Consider the following 19,500-nt stretch of genomic DNA (forward strand, 5'->3'; position numbering starts at 1 on the left):
TCTGAGGAAGGGTCACCGGACCCGAAACGTTAACTCTGTTTTTTCCTTCACAGATGCTGCCAGACCTGCTGAGCTTTTCCAGCAACTTTGTTTTTGTTCCTGATTTACAGCATCCGCAGTTCTTTCGGTTTTTATTTAGTTTAGACCCTAACCTTTTCTATATTTAAAGGCAAGAGTGTGGTTTTGCACTCCAGATGTAATTTGACTGGTCAAACTGCCAGATTTAAAGCAAAGCACACTTTATTCATACACTATAGTTAAAATACAAAAGAACATAGAACATAGAACTGTGCAGCACAGGAATGGGCCCTTCAGCCCATGATGTTGTGCCACGTATGGTACTAAATAAAACTAATCCCTTCTGTCTGCCATTGGTCGATATCCCTCCATTCATTGTAGAAAAATAAAGAAAATAATTGCCTTAGCTGTAACCCTGTTGAATTGCTCAGCCAAATAATAGATACAGTAACTATTACTAATTAACTGGTCCAATATAGTAACATCCCGCAAACAACCCCTTTACAAAGAAAAATTCAGAAAAACAGATTTTTCATATGTAATTCCAACAGCAGGAAGAGGACCCCCAACTTTTAGCTGTAATCAAGAGAGGGAAAAACAACTTCCACTTCTTTAAGACCCCAGTAACTGCAATGGAAACAAAAAATCCTGGTTTTGTGAGAGTGTGACCCCGTCCCTTCAGGCTGCTTCAATTGCTTCAACTTTTAAAAAAGTAAGGGAATGATGCTACACCTCTACAAGTCATTTGTCAGATGACATTTGGAATATAATGTCAAAATCTGAGCTCCTTATTTAAGGAAGGATGTTCATTGGAGATTTACTAGAATGATACCAGAATTGAGGGATTTTTTAGCTACAAGGAAAAATTAGAGACCTTGGGCTTATTGTCCTTGGAGCAGAGAAGATTAAGAGGTGACCGTATTGAGGTATTCAATATTGCGAACAATTTTGACAGTGTAAAGAAAGATATTCTGTTTTCACTAACTGGTATGAGAGTAACTCGGGATCACAGTTCTAAGACTGTCAGCAAGAGGGCTAGGAGTAAGATAAGGAGAAACTTCTTTACTCAGAGAGTTGTTAGGATTTAAAATGTGCTGCCTAGGAAAGTGATGGAGGTGGATTCCATTGGAGGTTTCAAAAGAGACCTGGACGTATACTTGAAATTTATGATGTTAGAGGTCTATGGAAATAGAGCTGGAGAAAGGGACGAGCTGAATAGCTCTTTCAGGAGCCAGTACCGACACAGTGGGCTGAATAGCCTCCTTCTCTACTGTAAAATTCTGCGACACAGTGATTCTGTGTTGCCTGGGCTGGAACAATTCAGCGATGACGAGAGAGAGAGTAGATGGGCTGAGAATATTTTCCTTAAGGCAGAGAAAGCCGTGGGGCTTCTAATTGAAGCACACAAGTTTCTGCGGGACATAGGCAGTGTAGATAGGGAAAATCATTTTCTCTTAGGGTCCATGACCTTGGGGCACAGTTCTTAGGTAAGGAGCAGGAGGTTTAAGAGGGATTTGTTGGGGAAATGAATCATCCAGAGGATTGTGGTATCTAGAACTCACTGCCTAAAAGGCTGAAAGAAGTGGAACCCTTCAAGACATATGAGAAACATTTAGATGAGCTGTTGAAATGACATAGCATGTAAGGATAAATGCTGGAAAATTGGGTTAGAATAGATGGATATTTGATGACAGGTGCCGATACAATGGACCAGAAAAACTGTGGCTTTATGACTCTTAAAACTCTAAAGTTAAATTATCAATAATTACTTGAGTTCACTTCCTCTAACAAATGATATGCGTGTGTAAAGTGTGAGATGCCAATGGAACAGCACCAAATCAGTTTGTGGGCATTCACAATCATAGGCATTTCTTGATCTTGCTACTAATATCTGGTCAATTTGCAGGTTATTCTGCACCGTTGGAACACTGTTATTTTATGAGCAAAGCCTGGAACAAATTTTATGCATAAAGTTTTTTTTTGTTTTACAACTTTAGATCCGAAAATTGCATGTATTTTTCATGACGTTAAATCAAATGTTTTAGCTCAATCTGTGGAGAATATCAAATCTTAGATAATTTAAAAAACAACTAATGTTTTCGATGAAGATAAAAAGCAAAAGAACTGCGGATGCTGTAAATCAGAAACAACAAAGAGAAATTGCTGGAAAAGCTCAGCAGGTCTGGCAGCATCTGTGGAGAGAAATCAGATTTAATGTTTCAGTTTGAGTGATCCTTCCTTAGAACAGGGTTCTGAGTTCGGAAGAAGGGTCTCTCAACCCGAAATGTTAACTCTGATTTCTGTCACAGATGCTGCCAGACCTGCTGAGCTTTTCCAGCAATTTTTATTTTTGTTTCCCATGAAGTTAACTTAAGTTTTTTTTTCTTTTACCGGTGAGAGCATCTAGTGTCGTGTCTGTTTAAATTGTTAACTGGTTTTCCAGTAGGACATGTTCTGATACTTGTGACATTGTGGTAACCAAGATCGATCATCTTAATGCCAACTCTTGTAATTATAGGTGCTTACCAAATTACTGTGAGCATGGCGGAGAATGCTCCCAGTCCTGGAGTACCTTTTACTGTGACTGTGCGGGGACTGGCTATACAGGAGAAACTTGCCACAGCTGTAAGTATCCCTTAACTTTCTCTGCAGAACATGGAATTGGAGTGATTTGGTTTTTATGCAAAAAGAACAGTTAATGCAGTTTAAATTGTATTTTGATTTGAACAACTGTGATTGGATTGAATTGTGATCACAAGGAAGATGTTATGACGCATCCTTGAAGTATCATTCCTTTCCCTTCCTGCTGTCAGGTAAAGGTTCATTTGCTTCCTTTAGTAGATGTTTCATGCACTGTTGCTATCTGATAACATGTTCACTGCATCAGATGAACTGGAAAATTCAATGAAGCGGCTGGAACTCAACATTGAATTTGTATCTCAAGCTGAAAGGAGGGCAGCTTTTTCATACAGGCAGTCTCTACATCACGTTTGAAAGAGAAATGGGAACTGTCTACTGTGCATGTTTCACCATGGATGCAGTTGACAATAACAACAATTTGTGCTTATATAATACCTTGAAGATAATACAAAATACAAAACCATTTCACAGAAGCAATACGAAGCAAACTTTGACACTGAAGAAGACTTTGTTTAACAAGGCCATAGTACTGATAACTGAAAGGTTAATCAAAGGGGGATGTTGAAAGATACATCTTAAAGGAGATGAGAGAGATTGAAAGACATTTAGTTTTGCGGAAGGAATTTCTGAGCTTAGGATATTGAATCCTGGATCTTGGAATCAACCCTACCTTTCATGTATCTGCCTATTTGTTATAGCTCATAAATATATTTAAACCATAGCAATGGCTACTCTTTAATGGTATTCTATTGCTTAACAAAGCTTTTGTGCTTACTTAGTTATTGGTGATTTAGTGGTGAGATTGCATATTCTCTTACTGAAAAGGCATTGTACTTTGTGAGGCATTTCATAGAAAGATTTCCTTTAGCACTTGTAAGTAGTATATGGCACCATGGTACTGTTCATATCCTTCCATAACATCATTGCACCACTTTTGTGTGACATTACTGCACATTCTGCACTTTTTCCCTTTTTAGAATAGTTTAACAAAAGGTGCTAAAACGTGGCAACAGTGGATTGCCTGGTAGATCTTTGAGCCTTCCATTTGGACGTGTGGGTACTTTACACTGCAAGCCCCTGGTGATTACATGGCTTGTGTATAAAGGAGGACAAACTGGGGGAGGCAATAGACTGTTAATCCAGAGACCCAGATAATGTTCTGAGGACCCAGGTTCAAATCCTGCCATGGCAGATGGTGGAATTTGAATTCAGTAAAATATTTGGAATTAAGAATCTAGTGATGACCATGAATCCATTGTCGATTGTTGGGGAAAAGCACACTTTGTTCATAAATGTCCTTTAGGGAAGGAAACTACCATCCTTACCTGGTCTGGCCTACATGTGACACCAGACCCACAGCAATGTGTTTGACTTTAAAACTGCCTCTGGGCAATTAGGGATGGGCAATAAATGCTGCATGTTCAGCAACACCCTCATCCTGTGAATAAATAAAGAAAAAAAAACAGACAGGGGAAAAGACTACTGGTTCAAAAATTTTATTTCACTTTCACTAAACTGTTAATTGTTCCAGCCTTGAATCAATGACGGTAAATGCCTCAGAAAGCAAACAGTCAATTCCCCATGCCCTGAGAAACAATCTAAAACAGATTCAAAGAAACAGTCAGAGCCATCTCAGGGGAAACCAGAAATTCTGGTCATGTGCTCCATCATCCAATTTGCCACCTACCCCTTGTAGGGAGAGGTATCACCCATATTCCTAAACTTGTTCGACTCTTAGAAGGGTTGCGGTTAATTCACATTTCTACATAAGCCGACATCTTGTTCAAAAAGTCAGCAATCCTTGGCAGAAAATTCAAACATGCTAACATCTAATCCAGTTCTGTGCTAAGTAGCAGGAATATGTATACAGTCATAGAATCCTACAGCACAGAGACAGGTCCTTCGGCCAGAACTTGTCCATTCCAACCAAAATGTCCATTCACGCTATCTCCACTTCCCTGCACTTGGCCCATATCCTTCTCAACCTTTCCTACACATGTATTTATCCAAATCCCGCCTCAGCCAGTTCTGCTGGCAGCTCATTCTATATGTGTAATGCCCTCTGTGTCAAAAAGTTACCCTTCGGGTTCCCATGTATTCTTTTCCCTCTTACCTTAAACTGATGCTCTCCAGTCCTTGATTTCCCAACCCTGGGAAAAAAAACTGAGCGCATTCACCCTATTCATGCATCTCATGAACTTATACACTTTGATGAGATCCCCATCAGTCTCCTATGTTCTAAAGGAAAAAGTCCTAGCTTGTCCAACGTCTCCCTATAACTCAGTCCCTTGAGTCCTGGCAACATCCTTGTAAATTTCTTCTGCACTCTTTCCAGTTTAATAACATTCTTCCTATAGCAAGGTGACCAAAACTGAATACAATAGTCCAAATACGGCCTCACCAACGTCCCATACAAGTGCAACATAACTTCCCAACTTCTGTACTCAGTGCCCTGACTGATGAAGGCCAGTGTGCCAAAAACCTTCTTCACTGCCCTATCTACCTATGACTCCCTTTTCGTAGAACCATGCACCTGAACTCCAAGGTCCCTCTGTTCCACTACACTCCTTAAGACCATACCATTCACCATGAAATTCCTACCTTGCTTTGACTTTCCAAAATGCAACACTGCACACTCATCTATTTTAAACTCCATTTTCCATTTCTCAGCCTCCTTCCCCAGCTGATCAAGATCCTGCTGCAATTTCCGATAATCTTCCTCACTCTCCACAATACCACTTGTTTTAGTATCATCCGCAAACTTACTAATCATGCCTTGTACATTCTCATCCAAATTATATATATAGATAACAAACAACAATTGGCCCAGCACCGACCCCTGAGGCACATCATTAGTCACAGGTCTCCAGTCTGACAAGCATCCTTCCACTATTACTCTCTGCTTCCTACCATCAAGCCAACTCTCCCTGGATTTCATGCAATCTAGCCTTCCAGAGCAGCCTACCATGTGGAACCTTATCAAAGGCCTTACTGAAATCCACATGGATTACATCTGCCGCCCTGCCCTCATCAACTTTCCTAGTCACTTCATCAAAGTACTGTGACAAATTTGTGAGGCTGTCCCATGCACGAAGCCATGCTGACTACTCTTCATCAAACCCTGTCTTTCTAAATGCATGTATATCTTATCCCTCAGAATCTTCTCAAGTAACTTACCTACTGTAGATATTAGGCTTACTGGTCTATAATTCCCAAGTTACAGTCCTTCTTGAATAAGGGCACAACATTCACTACCCTCCAGTCTTCCGGGATTTCACCCATGGCTAACAATAATGCAAATATATCAGCCAGGGCCTCTGCAATATTTTACTTAGCCTCTTCCAGGGTTCTTGGTTCTATCTGACCAATATGAAGAGAATTATCCACCTTCATACATTCTAATACTTACAATACCTCCTTTACTGCGAAATGGACTGTCCCCAGGATACTGTCACTAAATTCTCAAAGTTCCTAAGTCTTTATTTCTTTCTCCACGGTAAACACAGAGGAAAAATATTCATTGAGCACCTCGCCCATCTCGTGCTGATCCACACATACATGTCCACTTTGGTCCTTGAGGAGTCCTATTCTCTGTCTAGTTATTCTATATATTTCCCCATTAGCTATCACCTGTGACATTAAAAACCCATAAGATTGGGAGCCTCAGTCTTCTTCTTTGATTGTTAACCATACAGTAATTTGTTCACGTAGAAGCACTTTACTCAGAAATGTGGGGAGTCGATATGTTGCATTTCTACTCATTCATTCACAGAGAAATTAAGAGCTCACCAACTACTCTTTTCCAGCATCGCAATGTTGGCTAAGACCTTCCAACATCCTTCTCCATGCCTAATTATTGCTTATCCCGTTCACTCTTTGTGTGAAGAACTAAGTTTACCATTCCTGCAAATTGAACCTGTATCGCCTTATCCTGTTATCACAATATCATGTTTCCTGATTAAGTCATATAAATTATACTACTATCCAAAGGCTCATTGTGTCTGTGTCAGTACATTGGCTTATAGCTGGAACTATCTGCTGTAATCCTCCTTTCCCCATATACTTTTACAATCTCCTTTCTAATATGCCACGGTAGCTGTAATAAAGTTACATTGCTTTTGTGTTTGCTGTGTTCAAATTCTCACTCAGTCACCTATTTCTACTTTAATAATAGTCATAAAATAATAGCTTCCCTGATATTAAAATAAAACAGAAATCCTCTCAAAAATCAACGAGCTCCATTGGTCACTTGAAACACATCTATTACTTGCAAAGCAATGCATTAGTTTTGCAAAAAAAACAAAAGTTAAAGTCTGATTTTTCAGTGAATACAATTTAGTATTTATTCATTTAGTCACAGCGCTCACTCCTGTAGCCTCACGCCTGTCCAGTCCCAACAGTTATTTATGTGTGTTGATTTATCTGATGAAGCGTCTCAAGATTATGGCTCACAATATTATTTATTCTGCACCAGTTGATTATGTATGCTTCTGACACCAGATTTTATTTTTGAGTCAGTGTTTTCTTGCAGTATTAATTAATGTTTTGTAAATGAATGAATGCATTTGAATGTCTGGAGTGGGGTATTGATTCCAGTGGCTTCAGTAGAATGTTGTCGTTATGTTTGCACAATTATATTCGAGTATCATGGTCACATTGTTTTCTTTGTGGTTGCAACGTTTCCTAGAAACACTATGCCTCATCTGTACACACAAGCTGTTCACTAGGCTGCTGTCTCAGGTAATTTAAGCTGGTTTTGTGCACACCAATCTGGAGCAAAATTCAAGTGGGAAACCTCACAGCTAATGGTAGTCATATTTCAAAAGTAATTTGCAGTGAGACAGCCCTTGCTGAGATGTGAGATTACTGTGGTTTTCAGCATTGCATTTTAGCTTTTGAGATTCACACAGGAAACAAAAAAAAAAGCTCCTGCATTCATGTCGCATTTATCGCAATGTCATGACTTAACAGCCAATGAAGTACATTTTTGAATGTTGAAAGCACAGCGCATATTTTGCACACAGCAAAGTCCTGGTTGCAGCAGTATGTGGACAACCAGATGATCTGTCAGTGATGTCAATTAAGTGATAAGTTTTGACCTTTTACATCTTTAAAATAGTGCCAAAGGATCTCAAATCCAACTGGAAGGTCTTACTAAACCTTGGTTTATCATCTCATCTCAAGGATGGCAGCTCAGACAGCGCAGCATTCGTACAGTACTGTACTTGTTTTTATTTCAAAAATATACTTTATTCATAAATTATAATCTTTGCAAGTACATACAAAAGTTCTTAATCATATCTGTAGAGTCTTTGCAGAAAAAAACAAACAAAATATTAAATGTTGACATATTTCAGAGGTTCTCTATAGTTACATCAACAGGAACAGAACTTTTCTTTATTGGTAAAAATATGCTTTATTCATTAAAATTTTCTATGTACGTACAAAAAGTATAAGACAGTTCTGTACAGTCTTTGGAAAGGGAAAAAGAAACAAACACTTTGGAATTTAAAATTCCTGAGGGTTTCCCTGCAATTGCAAAAACATAGGTATTTTCTACTCATGTATTTAAATATATTTTGTTTTGAAGCAATGCTGACAACTGAAAAGTCTTTCACTGTACGAAGCAGAAAGACCTTAGATGGTGGTCTTTCCCCACTGTGGCTTGGCAGCAGCTGCCCCATGCTTTAATGAATCCCTCAGAACATAATCCTGGACCTTGGAACGTCCCCGACTGCAACATTCGGTCCAGGTCAACTCTTTACCCTGGAAGACCAACAGGTTTCGGGTAGACCAAAGAGTGTCTTTCATTGAGTCAATGGTCCTCCAGTCACAGCGTGCCAGCCGAGATCATGGTATTCATGTTTTTGGAGTGGGTCTTGAACACATAATCGTCCGATCCAGGGGTGAGACTGGAACAATTAAATAATGGCTGACAACTATCAGAGGTCACCTAAGCAAGCAAAAGCAATGATACATCTTGCTGTCAACAAAATCTGAGCAAATTATGTGGCGCATGCATCTCGATATAGACATAGGTATCACAGCAAAATTGTACTGGAATTATGTTGTAGTATTTCAGTGTCACTCTGAAATGCTCAAAATTCTACACTAACATATTCGAGCATATGAATAGTTGACCTCATGGTATTATCACTGGACTATTAATCCAGAGACCCAGAAAATGTTCTCGGGACCTGGGTTTGAATCCTGCCATGGCAGACGGTGGAATTTAAATTCAATAAAATATTTGGAATTAAGAATCTAACGATGACCATGAATCCATTGCCAATTGTCGGGAAAAGCCCATCTGGTTCACTAATGCCCTTCAGGGAAGGAAACTCCAGACTCACAACAATGTGGTTGACTCTTAACTGCCCTCTGGGCAATTAGGGATGGGCAATAAATGCTGCCTAGCCAGCGACAACCTCATTCCATGAATGAATAAAAAAAATAAAATCTGAGGATTGTAATGAATGACTCATGATGGAAAGTTTATACCTTATAACAGACCTTTGTGTTTTGAATTAAAAAGTAATGGAACTGATTCAAATAAAAGCATTATAATTCTTACATGTATATATATCTAAGGTTTCCATGCTCTTGAAATCTGTTTATTTTAATTTTTTTGCTAGTACGGTAACAAAGTGCAACTATAGCAAGAAGTGCTAATTTTAAAAATAATTTCACTCAGGTTTAAATAGGTTAGTGAGTTTTGAGCCATAATGAGAAGGGTTATTGTACTGAAACAAAAACAGAAAGTGCTGGAAAATCTAAGCAGGCAAGGCATAATTTGTGGAGAGAGAAACAGATTCAATGTTTCTAGATCAAATGACTGTTCAGAATTGGTTTGATTGTTGTTTGCCTCAAAGCAACCTGGAACCGAAATACAATGAGAGTCTGTTTGCAGCAGTATCGAACTGGTAGCACCATTCTGTCAGAAGCAGTATTGAAGGTTCAGTTTTTGTTCCCAGGACTTGAAAATCTGATAAAAATTTGATATACTTGTATTGTGATGATCACATGCTTTTTTTAAACTGAGACCAATATTTGGGTGACAATGTGAGTCTCCTGGTAAAAATTGATGATTAATATGTTATAACACGATTTGAAGACCAATTGATGTCTTAGCCAATAAAGTTCGACAACAGTAGCATAGGCATTTTAATTTTCATCTTCTCATCTCATGTTGTTGTGTCTGAAAAGCATTGGCCAAAAGGATGGTGGACGCAGATTCAATATTGAATTAATTCTCTACATGAAAGGTAACATTGTTTTTCCCAGAGAACTGGGACGATGTCTACACAGCACAATGGGAGGCATGGTGGGACAGTGGTTAGTACTGCTGATTCACAGCACTAGAGACCTGGGTTCAATCCCATTTGGGTGACTGTCTTCGTGGAGTTTGCTCATTCTCCCTGTGTCAGTGTGGGTTTATGCCGAATGCTCTGGTTTCCTCCCATTTTCCAAAGATGTGCACGTGAAATGGATTGGCCGTGCTAAATTTCCCTATAGTGTCCAGGGATGTGCAGGCTAGGTGGGTTACCCATGGTAAATGTGGGGTTACAGGGCAAGTGTAGGGGACTGGGTCTGGGTGGGATGCTGTTAAGAGGGTCAGTGCAAAATGGATGGGCTGAATGGCCACTTTCTGCACTGTGGGGTTTATATGACAACAGTGATTTCAATTCACAGGAATTAATAATTTTGTGAATAATTTTGTCACAAAGTTTTAACGTTAGCTTTTAGCATTATAGAGTCATACAAGACGGAAACAATCTAACCAGTCCATGCTGGACATAATCCCAAACTAAACTAGTCTACCTGCCTGGTCCTGGCCCACATACCTCCAAACCTTTCCTATTCATGTATCATTCCAAATGTCTTTTAAACAGTGTAATTGTACCCACATCCACCACTTCCTCAGGAAGTTCATTCCACACGTAAACCATCCTCTGTGTAAAAAAATTGCTTCTTATGACTTTCTTAAATCTTTTTCCTCTCACCTTAAAAATGTGCCCCCTGGTCTTGAAATTGCCCATCTTAGGGAAAAGACTGACATTCGGCTTACTGTCTCAGCCTCCTCCTGCATTCACAGCATCACAGATGCTTCAATCCACATGATACCAACAAAATTTGAAGACAGTGAACCTGCTAAGACTATGGGCCCTGACAATATTCCAGTAATGGTATTGAAGACTTGTGCTATAGAAATTGCTGCAAGCCTAGCCAGCCTTTTCCAGTACGGTTACAACACTGGCATCTACTCGACAAAGTGGAAATTGCCCTGGTATGTACTATACACCAAAAGAATGACAAACCCAATTCAGGCAATTACCACCCCGTCAATCTATGCTTGATCATCAGAAAAATGATGGAAGTGGTAATTAATAATGCTATCAATTAATATAATGCCTCAGCAATAACCTGCACACTGATTCTTAGTAAGGGCTCTGCCAGAGCTACCTGACTTCTTACCTCATTACAGCTTTGGTTCAAACATGGATAAAAGATCTAACCTTCAGAGGTGAGGTGAAAGTGACTGCTCTTGGTATCAAAGAGCCTCAGAAGAACTGAAGTATGTAGAAATCGGAGATATAACTATGGTTGGACATGTCATTTAAAAAAATGCTTATAGTTGTTGGAGGTCAATCATCTAAGCTCCTGGACATCCCCAAAGGAGTTATTTAATGTAGTACCCTAGGCCCAATCACCTTCAATTGTTTAATCAACGACTCTCCCTCTATCGTGAGGCCAGAGGTGGGGATGTTCATTGAGTTGCACAATGTTCAGCACCATTTATAACTTTTCAGATAGTGGAGCAGCCCATGCCCAAATGAAGCAAGACCTGGACAACATCTAATCTTGGGCTGACAAGTGGCAAGTGACATGTACACCACAGAAGTGTCAGGCAATGACCATCTCCAATAAGAGAGAATCTCGCCATTGCTCCTTGATAGTCTGTGACATTGCCAACACTGAATCCTGCACCATCAACATCCTGGGGGTTACCACTGACCAGAAATGGAAGTGAACTAGCCATATAACTTCTGCAGCTACTAAAGCAGGTCAGAAGCCAGAAATTCTGAAGTGTCCACCATCTACAAGGCACAAGCCAGGAGTGTGGTGGAATATTCTCAAGTTGCCTGGATAAATGTAGCTCCTGAAGCATGAAGAAGCTGGACGTCCTCCAGGAAAAAGCAGCCAACCTGACTGGCACCCCATCCAGTATTTTTGATATTGCTCTTTCTTCCACATGGGCTGTGGCAGTAATAGATACAATCCATGAAATCCATGACAGTATCTCACTAGCTCCTCTGACAGCACCTTCTAAACCTGCTACTTTTACCATGTTCTAATCTTGTGACCTGTCCGTTCTAAATGGACAAAGGCAGCAGAAGCATGGGAGAACCACCACCTCTAATCTCCCTCCAAGGCCACATCTGCTCCTGACTTGGAAGTTATCTTGCAGATCATTCATTGTTGCTAGGTCACAAACCTAGAATGACTGTCCTAGCAGCAAAGTATGTGTGTCCACACTCCCCAGTGATGGTCAGTGGCTCAAGAAGTAGCTCAACAACACCTTCTCCAGGGCAATTAGGGATGTACAATGCTGGTCCAGCCAGCAATGCCCACATTCCACGAAAGTATTTAAAAAGCCCACAAATACTGGCATATTTTTCATAAGAATGGATTCAGAATTGGCTGACCCTTAGAAGACAAAGGGTGGTAGTGGACGGAAAATGTTCAACATGGTGCTCAGTTACGAGTGGTGTACCACAAGGATCTGTTCTGGGTCCTCTTCTATTTGTGATTTTTGTAAATGATTTGGATGAAGGAGTGGAATGGTGGATTAGCAAGTTCATGGACGATACGAGGGTGGGTCACGTTGTGGACAGTGCGGAGGGCTGTTCTAGGTTACAAAGGGACATTGATAGAATGCAGAGCTGGGCTGAGAAGTGGCAGATGGAGTTTTACGCTGAAAAGTGTGAGGTGATTCATTTTGGAGGGACAAACTTGAAAGCAGAATACAGGGTTAACAGAAAGATTCTTGGCAGTGTGGAGGAGCAGAAGGATCTTGGCGTTCATGTTCACAGTTCCCTGAAAGCTGCCACCCAGGTGGATAGAGTTGTTAAGAAGGTGTATGGTGTGTTAGCTTTCATTAATAGAGGGATTGAGTTCCAGAGCCGTGAAGTTATGCTCCAGCTATACAAAAGCCTGGTTCGGCCACATCTGGAGTATTGTGTCCAGTTCTGGTCACCTCATTACAGGAAGCATTAGAAAAGGTGCAAAGGAGATTTAGCAGGATGTTGCCTGGAATGGAGGGAAGGTCTTACGAGGGAAGTTTGAGAGAGCTAGGGCTTTTCTCTTTAGAACAACGAAGGATGAGAGGTGACTTGATAGAGGTGTACAAAATGATCAGAGTTATAGATAGAGTAGACAGCCAGAGACTTTTCCCTAGGGTGGAGGTAGCTTTTACGAGAGGACATAGTTTTAAAGTGAAAGGAGGTAGATATCGGGGAGACGTCAGAGGTAGGTTCTTTACTCAGATTGTGGTAGGGGCGTGGAATGCGTTGCCGGAGAGGGTAGTGGAGTCAACCTCATTAGGGGCATTTAAGCGGCTATTAGATAGGCATATGGATGATAGTATAAGGTAGCGGTGGAGGTTAGATAGACCTTAGGTTTAGGGTAAAAGATCGACACAACATCGTGGGCCGAAGGGCCTGTACTGTGCTGTACTGTTCTATGTTCTATGTTCTATGTTCTATAAGAAGCATGCAACCATTACTTTTCTGATGAAGGGTCTAGGCCCGAAACGTCAGCCTCTCTGCTCCTATGATGCTGCTTGGCCTGCTGGTGTTCATCCAGCCCTGCACCTTGTTGTCTCAACCATTACTATTTTAGGTTGTCAACCTTGATCATATTGTCAAGTCCTCAGAGAGAGATACTTGTAGCTTCACCTTTCTGATTCTAGACACGAATGTGCAACCAGCTCCCAACTGCTGAAAGAGATCTGGGTTATATTTCTATTTTAGACTGACAAGTCATGGAATAACCCCTGTAAACATGGCACAAAGCTGACTAACCTGTTTAAAGTGAAATGTTTTCGAAAAAAAGGTCTTCTTGTTATAGCTCTTTAATTATTACTGTAATCATTTAAGATGTTTCTCAGGGATGTTATGACCTACTATGTGAATATAAATCTTGCCTTAAATTATGATTGATCATAAAGTATAACAGACCTTTGTTCAACTTAAATACCACTTACCAGCTGAAATGACATGATATTACACGCAAATAAAATAATCCCTGTCATTGTAATTTTATCTCTATATCTCCCCCTTCTATTTGTTAGTCTTTCTTCTCTCTCTTGCTCTCTCACTCTATATCAATCTTACTCTGATATTTCTTTCAAGATCCCATGCAGACTTTGCTCTAGCTTTATGGTATCAATATAAGTACAAACTGTATCTTGTTTGTTCTCACACAATGGACATATTTTCAATCTAATTTTGTGTTCTGGCCTGTCTGACCAGATACTGACTGATGTGTTGTGGGGCAGCACGATGGCTAAGTGGTTAGCACTAAGTGGTTGGAGACCTCAGTTCGATACCAGCCTCAGGTGACTGTCTATTTGGAGTTTTCTTGTTCTCCCCGTGTCTGCGTAGGTGCCCTCTGGGTGCTCCGGTTTCCTCCCACCAGGGATATGTAGGTTAGTGGATTAGCTGGGGAAATGCAGAGTTAAAGAAATAGGGTATGTCTGGGTGGGATCCTCTTTGGAGGGTCGGTGTGGACTCAATGGGTTGAATGGCCTACTTCTATGATTCTAAACTATGGGTTTCAAAGCTTAACCCTAAACAGATCTTTTCTGGCCTCTTGCCTTATCAGGATGATTACACTGAACGCCAAAAATAGCATGTAAAATGGCTGCCATCACAAGTACAGATGGGGCAAATGATACCGGCTGACCGTGATAGAATTCAGGACGGCTCCATGTACACACTAATGGTGTCATTGTGACAAAAGTGCTGGCACAAGTGGCCACCACCTAATTATTTAGCACTAATTGGCTTTTAAAGGATACTCGTGCAGCCTTAGTCATTCCCTCTCGCACCCCTTCCCAGCTCCTCCTGCCGACTTTGTCCAAGGTTGGCACACAGCCCGCGGCTCTCGTTTGTCCCTCATGCCAACAGCAGCACCATCTTTGTGACAGGCAGTTTCTGCCACCTCTCCCTTAACAGCAGTGATGGTGCATTGCAATGCTGTGATTGTGTCATTTACATTAAATGTAGCTGGTGAGAATGTTAACATACTGATCTGGATATTGGGAGCACCCCTTACTCTGTGTTAACTAATTTATTGATTGAATGATTGTGAAGTTCTGACATACTCTTCTTCATTTGATTGATTGATTCATTGTTATCACATGTACTGTGATACAGTGAAACGTGTTGTTTTGCATGCTATACAGGCAGATTGTACCATACAAAGTGCATCAAGGTAGCAGAACGGAGTGCAGAACACAGTGTTATGGCTGCAGACAAGGTACGGAGAGAGAGAGACAGAGACATCGACATTAACATTTGAGAGGTCCGTTCAAAAGTCTGATAACTGCGGGGAAGAAGCTGTTCTTGAATCTGTTCGTACGTGTATTCAAACTTCTATATCTTTTGCCTGAAGAAAGAGGGTGGAATCACTGGGGTGGGAGGGGTCTTTGATTATGTTGGTTGCTTTCTCGAGGCAGCAGGAAATATAGATGAAGTCATTGGATGAAAGGCTGGTTTGCGTGATCGAATGGCCTGTGTTCATGACCCTCTGTCGTTTCTTGCAGTCTTGGGAAGAGCAGTTGCCAAACCACACTGTGATGCATCCAGATAAGATGCTTTCTATGGTGCATCTGTAAAAATTGGTAAGATTCCTTGTGGACATACCAAATTTTCTCAGTCTCCCGAGGAAGTAGAGGCATTGCTGTGCTTTCTTGACTGTCGCATCAATGGTCTTTCATTGCTTGGTTTGCGTTGATCTGAGCTAACCCTTGCAGTAAGTGCTGGGATGTTAATGGATGCAGTTTTGTGGTTTGAGACACACTTTGAAACTGTGAGCATTTCTGATTTACAGCATCCGCAGTTCTTTCGGTTTTTATTTGAAATTGTGAGCTTGAGTTCTGCAGTCTGACACTCCATTCTATCCCCTGCTTTCTTCCTCTGAGTGTTGACCCTGAATGAAGTGTCACGTCTGGGTGATAGCTGCCTGCAAAAGAAGAAATAGGAGATTGGTCAATTTAGGGTACAGCTTTAACACTATACACTTGTAGGATTTGGTCACACTAGAAAGTTTACTCGGATGTTCCCAGAGCTGGAAAATGTCATTCATTCATTCATTCATTCACTCACTCACTCATTCACTCGCTCACTCGCTCACTCACTCACTCAGTCACTCCCTCCATTGTTTTATTTGAGCAGAGGAGATTGAGGAGAGATTTAACTGATAGCTAACAATTATATGGGATCTAGATAGAATGGATAGGAAAAACACGTAACATGGCAGAAAAATTAATAACCAGACAAATAGGTTTAAAGTGATGAGTATAATGGTTAGAGAAGAGTAGAGGATTAATTTTTTCACATGATGGTAGGTTTCTGGGAACTCAATGACTGAGAGTAGTAGAGGTTAAGATACTCACTGATCTTAAAGAACTGGTGGATATGTGTCACATGGAGTGAACTGAATTGGCTGAAGACTGGTATCTTTACTGCTGGGGATTACTGCAGAGGCTAAATTGGATCATCCACTTGGCACTTTTGGTTGAAGATTTCTGTAAATGCTTCAGCCTTACCTTTTGTACTGATGTGCTGTGTTCTTCCATCATTGAGGATGGGGATATTTGTGGAGCCTTCTCCTCCAGTGAGTTGTTTAATTGACCGCCCCTGTTCACGCTTGAATGTGGCAGGACTGCAGAGCTTAGGTCTATTCTATTAGTTGTGAGATTGCTTCACTCTGTGTATCAATTGCTGCTTATGCTGTTTGGTCACCAGGTTGGCACATCATTTTAGATATACCTGGTGCTGCTCCTGACATGCCCTCTTGAGCTCTGCATTGAACCAGGGTTGATCCTCTGCCTCATGGAGGATATCCCTGTCTCACTGAACGTTACAGCAGCCTGAAAGGGCTGAATGGCCTACTCCTGCTCCATGTTTTAATATTTCCCTTTTTTTGCACAGATACGTGGCATGAAAGCACCTTCTGGCCTCTTAGGTGAACATAAATATCTTGTGGCAATATTTTTGAGAGGAGCTAAGGAAATATCCCTGGCCTCTATTTGTCATTAGCAGAAAAACAGTGAAACGTTGTTCATTTTTACATTGCTGTTTGTAGGGACTGCAATGTGCTAATTGGCTGCACCGTTTTCAATATTATATCAATGACTGCAATTTGAAAACAATTCACTGATTGTAAAGTATTTTGGATCTTCCAGGTTCAGAAAATGCACGGTAACTCAGTGGTTAGCACTGCCGCATCAGAAAGCTAGGGACCTGGGTTTGATCCCACCCTCAGGTGACTGCCTGTGCACATTCTCTCCGTGTCTGTGTGGGTTTGCTCCAGTTTCCTCCCACAGTCCAAAGATGTGCAGTGGATTGGTCATGCTAAATTGCCTGTAGTGTCCAGGGATGTTTAGGTTAGGTGGGTTAGACATGGGAAATGCAGGAGTAGTTGGGATGTCCTTTAGAGGGGCAGTGTGAACTTTTTGGGCTGAATGGCCTGTTTCCACACTGTAGGGATTCTATGATAAACTTAAGTCCAAATTTTTAACACAGAGGAACAAACAGTCACGGACATGTTGAAATCTACCCCTCCCCCACCTCACCACTTCCCTCCGCTCTCACCCATCAGCACAATGTAAAGAACCATTTAATTGCTTCACTGTTGGGGGTAGGGGATGGATGAGTGGGAGGCAAGAACGTTTAGAGTGCAGCATGGACTGGATAATTGAAGAGGTTGGTTTTCAAGAAGCTTTTAAAGGAAAGGCCAAAGGTGGTAAAATAGAAGGCCTGAGGAGCGAGAGTTCAATAACAGAATGAATCGCCTTATTATTTCAGCGATTATAGGGTAAAGGGTGCTGCAGCAATCATCGAGGAGTACATTGTGTGGGTTGACACAGGGAGGGCAATTATGGCTCACTTCAGTGGAGTCAATTCTAAACTGTAGATGGTCCCAGCAGCAAACAAGATACTTCTAACAAAGACCAGGGAGAGAAATTATGACAGAAATCAGGAAGAATCATGTTTCCCCTTTTTTCTGACACCCAAAACCCTGCACACCCCTCTGACCACACTGCACCCACCCCCCACCAGACTATTTCACATATGTTTGGCAAAACATCTTTTGTACTCTATGCTTCTATACACAAAGCCCATTGAAAGCTTATGTTTCAATATGATACAATTTATAACCACTGCTTTGTCGGTTAATTACACACAACTTGGTGATTTATGTTGTGAAACCAACTCTGGATTATTGAAGTAGGTCCTGATCTGTTTTTTTTAAATTATTCCTTCATGGGATGTAGGCATCACTGGCTGGGCTTCCCCACCCCCAAATTGTCTAAAACAGGAGTCATATGTAGACCAAACTGGGCAAGCATAGCATTTTCCTTTTCTGAAGGACATTAGTGAACCAGACATTTATTAAATTTCATATCTGCCTTGGCAGGAATTGAACCTGGATCCCTAGAACATGTCCTGCGTGTTTAGGTTAAAAGTCTGGTGATAATATCACGAGGCCATTACCTCCCTGGATAATGACATCCAAAAGACAAAATATGAAGAAGGTGTTTGGTATGCTTGCCTTATTGGTCAGTGCTTTGAGTATAGGAGTTGGGAGGTCATGTTGTGACTGAACAGGACATTGATTAGGCCACTATTGGAATACTGCGTGCAGTTCTGGTCTCCCCGCAATAAGAAGGATGTCAAGAAACTTGAAAGGGCTCAGAACAAAATTACAAGGATATTGCCTGGGTTGGAGGATTTGAACTATAGGAAGAGGCTGAGTAGACTTGGGCTATTTTCTCTGGAGCATCAGAGGCTGAGGGGTGACCTTATAGAGGTTTATAAAATCATGAGGGGCATGGATAGGGTAAATAGACAAGGTTTTTTTCCCCAGGGTGGGGGAGTCCGAAGCTAGAGGGCATAGGTTTAAGGTGAAAGGGGAAAGTTTTAAAAGGGACCTAAGGGGCAACGTTTACACACAAAGGGTGGTGGGTGTATGGAATGAGCTGCCAGAAGAAGTGGTGGTGGCTGGTACAATTACACCATTTAAAAGGCATCTGGATGGGTATATGAATACGAAAGGTTTAGAGAGGTATGGAACAAATGCTGGCAAATGAGACTAGAATAATTAAAGATACCTGGTTGGCATGGCCAAGTTGGACCGAAGGGTCTGTTTCTGCGCCGTACAGCTCTGTGACTCTATGAATAGACTTTGCACCAAGTGATGAATATTTTTCTATTTGAAATGGAATCTTGTCATACTTACTAGTAACTAGCCTGGAATATATAATAGGACAATAAAGTACCACAGTTGCTGAAAATCTGATACCTAAACAGAAAACGGTGGAGTTACTCAGCAGGCCAGGCAACTCGTGGTGAAAGAATGGTCTACGGATGCTGGCCAAAAGGTCACTGGCCTTTGATTCTGTCTGCACTAGGTGCTGACAAACATAATGAGCGTTCCAGCATTTCCCATTTGTACTGGACGAAAAAATAAAACCCTTTTCGCCAGCCCTCCAAAAGCAATCAGACTTCTTGTGAGACAACAAGGTGCAGGGCTGGATGAACGCAGCAGGCC

The 19,500-nt window shown here is 41.1% G+C and overlaps 1 protein-coding gene across 1 annotated transcript in view; it reads left to right on the forward strand.

The window, feature by feature from the left end:
* The window catches only part of LOC109930579 (contactin-associated protein-like 5), a 1,093,911-nt gene that overhangs the window by 590,690 nt on the left and 483,721 nt on the right, over positions 1-19,500 (forward strand). The window contains exon 11 of the mRNA XM_048598831.1: positions 2,537-2,643. Coding sequence (XP_048454788.1) covers positions 2,537-2,643 — 107 coding nt within the window. The remainder of the gene's footprint in view (positions 1-2,536; positions 2,644-19,500) is intronic.

The sequence above is a fragment of the Rhincodon typus genome, chromosome 7 (genome assembly GCF_021869965.1).
Source record: "Rhincodon typus isolate 14 chromosome 7, sRhiTyp1.1, whole genome shotgun sequence".
Taxonomy (NCBI): domain Eukaryota; kingdom Metazoa; phylum Chordata; class Chondrichthyes; order Orectolobiformes; family Rhincodontidae; genus Rhincodon; species Rhincodon typus.